The following is a 7,536-nucleotide window of genomic DNA, read 5'->3' on the forward strand; positions in this document are numbered from 1 at the left end:
ATATATAGGTTTTTTTCTTCCAAGATGGCGCCCAAGTAGGCAGTCGTCGGCAAGTGCTCTTAAAGAGCCTTGCTTTTTTTTTGTTGTTTTTGTGTTTTGTTTTCTCACATGGTGTTGTTGTTACGTCATGTGGACCTGATGTGGATTGTTTTCAGCATCTTTTGGCCACGGCATTCGTCAAAGGAGAAGAATCTGTGCTTGGTGGTTGCACCTTCTCGGCAGCACGCGTGTACCAGCACTGATTTTGATTGGGAGGAATGTTGGTGCCATTTGACTGTTGGTGCTGGACAGCCCTGCGTCGCTTATGTTTTTGCGCCTCTAATGGGCAGCATTTTTCACAGCCCCGTTTTGTTCAGCGGAAACGTCGGTGCTGTTGGACAGTCTGCGGCTGGATTGAAGGATGGTTTGTGGAGCCGACGACGAAAAGAAAGGGATGCGTATGTGGAACTGGGAGTCGCCACTTGAAATTGAAGGAGATTTATATGGGTAAGGAGATGTGAGCTAATCTCTTTTTCGCTAATGGACGCTGCCGCTTCTTGTTTGCTTTCAAACTTGCTTGTAGCAGACGTGTGCACATTTTCAGCAAGATGTATTTGATCGAATGGTTTATGGACACTTTGATTCTCTCCTCTTTCATCTATAACTGCTTCAAACAACAAAGTATATGCAGAAAAAGTGGTTAAGATTGCACGACTGTCTGTGTCTGATGTGTTGTGTTGTATTATTTTGTCATTTTATGTTAACTGTTCTGTTGATGGCAGCGCGAGCACCCACAGCGGCTTCTCTCTCTCCTGTGGTTGAGAGGAAAGAAATTGGATCTGTGCTGTATGTTGCACATCGAGCACATTTGACAATAAAGTGGACTTGAATTTGAACTTGAACTATAAAATCATACTGTAATTACATTATAAATTACGCCGAATGCATACAGAAAATGAAACTGTAGATTTGTGTCCAGAATTATCAAGCCAAATCTTCATGGCCTGATAATTCCCTCTGTTGTGAAGAAAATAAGATACAGGACCACTGTTGTCATTTTTGCTAGTCTCTTTTTCGGAAAAATAGTAGCCGGAGAGTCGGAAAAGTTGCTAAATACAGCGAAAATGTTGCCAAGTTGGCAACATTGCATACACAAGTCAGAGCTCTTGCTTGCTTGTAGTAGACTCCACACTTGTGCACATAAAAGTACAACTTTTTAAATAATAATAACACTTTATGTTTTACTTTGACTTCATGGGCACTGTGAGGGCCAGTCAGACACAATGGGCGGGCCAGATATGGCCCCTGGGCCATATTTTGCCTCGGCCTGCTATAGATGATAAAAGCAAAAGAGCACCCCACCTCCCCCCATCCTCCTCCAGCTGACTGGTACCTGCCCGCTTTCTGTTGGGGGAGGCTTGAATTTATCGATAAGAACGTTGTCAACATGTCAAAACTACTAAAACTGTCTGGAGCACAGGGGGAGAAAAAAAAGAAAAGAAGCAGAGGAAAAATGGGACCAAAAAAGTAAAGACACGGTCATGAAATGAGGCATCATTTGGACTGTGTCAGTTTGCAGCGTACTGTGACTAACTTGCCTCTGCAGTGATTAACCTGCACTGTTGGCTACTAAATAACCACTTTTATATTTCTGTCGCTGGTCATCATGGATGGCTCGTCACTGTTATAGCTCATTCGTAGTAGAATTTATAATTAATAAATTAATACATTTTTGCTTTGATGAAGTCTATTGAGAAGGTGTCTTTTACTATTTGTTGTATCTGCACATGGCTAGCAAACGATTTTCATGATTCTTAAAGAGTTCTTTCGCTCCTTCATATTTTAGATGTTCGTTGTTTCACAGTTCAAATTGTCTAAAACATATTCATTGGTTTAAACTTTACATCAGCGTGAAAGTACACATTATTATTATTGTTATTATTATTATCATTCGATTTATCATTCCCACATGCCATCGTCAACAGCAGCTTTTGTTTTTGCATCAACGTTTCACTGTCATTAAGTTGTATCTAAACCGTATATGGATATCCAGAAAAAAATTCTGTGTGTCGTCTAGGTTTTTCATTGTTATATTTGCATTATAAAACCAATATATTTCATATTGTAACCTGGGTGTTCAACACAACACTGTTGTGTTAACGTATTCATTCAAGTAAACCACTGATGGGGCGGGGGTGCCACATAAAATGTCGCCGAGGGCGCCACAGAGGGTAAGGCCGGACACTCACCTTGTCTGCCTACAATCTCGGCCACATGCTCAGAGCTGGGCACAGGAACGCACTCAGTCATGTTGACACTCTTTGTCCGAGGCTCCTTGCTGTCGTCGTACAACGGGTTGTCGTCGTTGCCCAACCCAAGCAGAGAGAGCTGGTCCAGGGCGATCTGCAGGGCTCTCTGGTCGTCCAGTGCATCTCCCTGCACGCTGCAGTCGGCGAACAGTGAGCTAGGCATCTTTGGAGCCAAAGAAAAAAGGAGGGTACAAAAGGAGTGACCGGGCAGCGAGGAAAGGCGGGAGGAGGAGGAGGGGGAAGACACCCGACACGGTTTTCAGCAGAAAACCGGTCAGTGCAAGTAAATCAGTGCGGCTGAAGAGATGAATAACAGTGACAGGAGAATAAAAACATTCGCCCACTTTGTCCTCCCAAATATTAAAAAAGTACCGATTCGATCCCAGCAGTTGCGCCAAAATCATCAGAGAAAAGGCGCATGTACTCCAGAACGACAAATGTATTAATCCTTCCTGGTAAGTATCCTCCTCGTCCTTAGATTCTCTGTTGCTGTTGTCTTAGTCCTTTTGCTGCCAGACAGAGCTTTTGCAGCATGACGTCACCGGCTGGGCAGGGACGACAAGGCGCGCTGGGGTTTTGATCGTCTTTTTGCAAACGTGATTGGCTGTTTAGGCGGAGAGTGGGTGTGGTCGTTTCAAACTTAACGCCCATTCTTTCTTTGATCCGTTTGCTTCATGTTGATTGCGTCTAAAATTTTGGACGCCGTTACTTGTCCATTTAAGTATGCACTCTTTAATTTTTATTATTTTTCAGTAAGTCATGGTAACCCTTATAGATTGAAATTTAACATATAATGTGAACAAGGGTGGCCCGGTGGGCCACTGGTTAGTCCGTCGACCTCACAGTGCAGAGGTCGTGGGTACGGTCCGGCTCCGGCCTTCATGTGTGGTGTTTGCATGTTCTCCCCGGGCCTGCGTGGATTTTCTCCGGGTACTCCGGTTTCCTCCCACATTCCAAAAACATGCATGGCAGGCTTATTGAACCCCCTGAATCCGGCCTGCCAAATGTTGGTACACAATTAAGGTTCGATGTGAATAATTGCATTAATTTCATTTGGACTTGTAATGACAGGCATTTCAACGCCAGGTGGCGCATTGATTTGAAGTTGCAGAGCACGGGAGGGTGGTGGGGGGGACAGAGGGAGAGAGATTTTATCTACCACCTAAGGACCTCTGTCAAATGGAAATTCTTAAACCCGGTAAAAAAAAAACAAAAAAACGTATGCATTAAACTTTCTACGACAATATTACATTAACAATCGATTCATAACAATGGAAGTTCCGGAACCCGGAAGCCATACGGAAGCTCGCAGTACCGCCGACTCAAGCAACTCCTGCTCCATACGATGAAATGACTGTGTCTGCGCTGCACTTATTTTCATTTCATCCATTTCATCATTGGATCCAAAACGGCGACATGTAAATGACTCTTTATTCCAGTGAGTTTTACTGGAGTTGCGGACGTTTTTTTATTTCATTCATTTAACATTTACGTCCTGTAGATCATTGCATCCAAAACAACAAAGAGGAACAGTAATGACCACGGAAGAGAAGGTGAAATACATCCAATTCAGTGAAGCAGGTTACAAAGTACAAAACATTCAGGAGATGCTTGGAGTCGGAAAGATTCAAATCTAGAGACTTTGAAAAACAAGGAAGCAATTTTTTTCTCAGTCCGATTCTGGCAATTCCCCTGCTCAGAGTGAGTTGCTTGCGGCTCGACGGACAGTCGAGTCAATGAACATTTCCTAGAATGGTTTGACTGTTATCGTGGTAAAAAACTTCCGCAAACTGGAGCGCTGAAAAGAGAGTAGGCGAGCTCTATAGCGCTAACTATGGGCGTCGAGGACTTTGAAGCGTTCCGTAGCTGGCTTCAGAAGTTGGTTGTACGACATCAGCTGAGCAACGTGCGGGGTGGTCAAGTTAGAGACGGTAAGTGAGTGGAAAGAAAAGCTACCAAGATCTGATACTAGTCTCATTTTGTAGCAGATAGTCCTATTTTTTTTATTCTATATTTTGTTCGTATACCTGTACTGCATTCTGCAGTTTTTGTGTCATAAACAGTTTTTGGGCAACATATTGTTGCTTGTGTTGTCACACATGTATGTTGTTAACATACTTGGACGTTCATACAGGACATGTAACATAGTTGTTTCCCACAGAAGGAAATTCTGTTATAAAGAAAGATTGGACACCACAAATATGATTCCTCAACTAGAAAACAGTGTATCCTCTACTTCTACTGGTCAGATCACAAACCATCTGCAGCAATACACTGGCTAAAATGGATGATCAACAACACTGTTCTCATTTTTAAAAAAGTATGTTAATACTTTCATGCTTTTGTTCTGTTGATCTTTGATATGGACTATCAACAAATGCTGTTTTTTTTTTTTTTTTTTTATATGTACCGTAGCTTGTGCTGACCCGGTTTTCTGTCAAATTTTAAAAGTCATTGTGGCCCCTGAGCCAAAACGTTTGCCCACCCCTGCTCTAAATAGACCCTTGGTGTGAGTGTGAGTGTGAGTGTGAGCGCGGCTGGTTGTTGGTCTCTGTGTGCCCTGCGATTGTCTGGCAACCGGTTTGGGGTGTCCCCCGCCTACTGTCCGAAGACAGCTGGGATAGGCTCCAGCAATCGATGGATGGATGATCAGGGTATTTACATCCAGGTGTACATAAATAGTCATGACAATTGATTATTTTTGTTTGTTTGTTTGTTTGTTTGTTTGTTTGTACAATAATTGACGTAATGTGTTCTCCCTATGAGGCAACTAGGAAAGGTAAAGTTATGACAACAATTGAATACAAATTACTGTGAGTTTTTTTCGAATATTTTCAGAGAATGATTATCACATGTCTGCACATGCCCACATCAATTTCAATTGGTCCTGGTTTTCCAACGTAGAGTTTCCATAGAAGCTGTATTGGAGTCTCCCTGGAGCCATTGGGCTGTAAAGACCGAATGTCTCTTTTTTTCTTTCTCGAAGGAAGGACATGAAACCTAACTTTAAGGAGTTCTATCTGAATTATGGGCACCACATGGCATTTTTATAGCACAACAAACCAGGAAACAAATCACGTAACAGGCCACGGTGATTATGTAAACTGGTCCAAAATATGGCAGCATACAGTACAGTATCATTATTTTGATACTTAATTGGCTTAACCCTTGTTTCAGGGAATCAGATGCCATTGATATTTGCACTTTTATTCTTTAAACACACTGACTAATCGAATGTTCCCTTCAAAGTAGCCCTCCCAAAATAATAAATAAAACACTTTTCTCACAGCCGAATGCTGAAAGAACACACAATTTAAAACAATGCATTATGCTGTAAAAACAGCACCAAAATTTAAAACACTGACTACTTCTACACTTAGGTTGACCAACTGTTGACCTGAAAAACACTCCAGCATTATAGCAATATATTTAAAATATTGTCAATAGTCCTCTTAAACAGTAAGTTCCATATAAAAATAGTAATAGGAGTGTTGTTCTGGATCTGCTCCAATTTGATGTTATTTGGCACTTTTGAAATAAAATTGACCTGACTTCACTTATGATGATCGATAACGTTAATAAAGTGTCTGCTTCATGAAATGCTCTTCTCTTATTTCCTTTCATTCTGTGGTTTGTAATGTTTACACACCACGTGCTCCAAACCCTCTCCAATGAGTTACTTTAGCATAGAAGTTTCCTAACTGACAAATACAGTAAATCCTCTCGATAAATAAGTGACTTTAAGTTAGCATTGTACGATTCTGTTTAATTTGCTTCCACAATGCGTTAATAAAATGTGTTAAATGTTCTGCCTGCTCTTTCCTCAATTAAAAAAAAAATCTGTCACATATATTCTTAAATGACCATGTGTTGTTTGCACTCTTAATTTTTTTAAAAACTTTTACAGAAAAGGAACTGTACAGTATAAATACAGTGATCCCTCGCTACTTTGCGGTTCGTTTATCGCGGGTTCAGTGCATCTCTGAGTTTTTCAAACATATAATTTTTTTTTTTTTTTTTACATATACATGGAGTACAGTACTGTATATCAGCCTTCCTCAACTGGCGGACCGCAATCCACGACCGGACCGCCGACCTCCTCTGTCCGGACCTCCTCTGTCCGGACCCTCAGCAAATTGTATAAAATAATAAATTATAAAGTGATTTTTACGTTATACATTTTATATTTGTGGACTATGATCTGCGCATTACCGCGATCGCTTGTTAAAATTATCCGTTGTATTCTTTGCGTGCACTAACAGATGTATTGCAGAAGACCGCAGCAGCGCGACTGTGTGTTGTATAATGTTTGACTAACTGGAGACCCTGGCTGAGCAGGGCATGTCGGCGATAACGATGCGCTGATTGGCTCCTCTGAACTTAAGGTGTGCCCATACATAAGCGTCAGCACGCGTTTATCCCAACACACACGCATTCAAAATGGATGATTGTGTCAGGAAACAGACGCATGCGCGACGCCACAGTTGTGCTCACAGCTTCAGTCCAGGAGAGCTGCACACAGACAATTAGACAAGACGAATCGCGGGAGGTTTCGATTGTGTGCAGTTTTGCTCCCGTCTACCCGGGGATCTTTGCAGCTGTTTAACAGCAGAACACCGCAACATGGTAAACGAACATCACAATGGCGTCCTCAATAATATTTGCATGCCTCAAACATTGCATTCACCTTTAGTGGAAGAACAGCACTGCACATTCCTGTGCTCCCTTGTGTCAGTTTTTAAAATGGTTCTTAACTCCTCTTCTGATATACTGTATTTTTCAGTGATTTCAGAGGGGATGTGAAAAGGGGAATTGTACAAATGAAAAGGATATTTTTGTTTTCATGTTTCGTATTTATTTTGGTAAAATGAGTATTTTGTTAAATTGTTTTGTTAAATTAAGGGAAAAAAAAGACAACTACTGTTTAACAAAGTTAAAGTAAAAATTGTCTTATTTCCCTAAAAGGGCTATTTCTATTATTAAGCAGGCACAACTTAACAAAATAAAAGAGTTCCTGTGCCTCAACACAATACCTCTCATTATTTGCTGTGTACTGGCAAAGTGAATAATTGTTATTTTCATGCACCCCATTATTGGTTGGTTGTGAGGAGTGTTGATTTGTATAAGCTTGGCTTAACCATACTAAATGGGCATATAGCCCTGCTCCCCATGACCGCCGTGCATGGGACCGGACCTTGGTCTTATTAAAAAAAAAAAGTGGACCTACAGCATTTCTAGTTGAAGACCA

At 41.4% G+C, this 7,536-nt stretch overlaps 1 protein-coding gene across 1 annotated transcript in view; it reads right to left on the reverse strand.

The window, feature by feature from the left end:
- The window catches only part of mex3b (mex-3 RNA binding family member B), a 9,481-nt gene extending 6,657 nt beyond the window's left edge, over positions 1–2,824 (reverse strand). The window contains exon 1 of the mRNA XM_019857784.1: positions 2,229–2,824. Coding sequence (XP_019713343.1) covers positions 2,229–2,451 — 223 coding nt within the window. The 5' untranslated portion in view covers positions 2,452–2,824. The remainder of the gene's footprint in view (positions 1–2,228) is intronic.
- Positions 2,825–7,536: the final 4,712 nt, after the last annotated feature.

Source organism: Hippocampus comes, unplaced genomic scaffold (assembly GCF_001891065.2).
Source record: "Hippocampus comes isolate QL1 unplaced genomic scaffold, H_comes_QL1_v1.1 scaffold154, whole genome shotgun sequence".
Classification (NCBI taxonomy): Eukaryota; Metazoa; Chordata; class Actinopteri; order Syngnathiformes; family Syngnathidae; genus Hippocampus; species Hippocampus comes.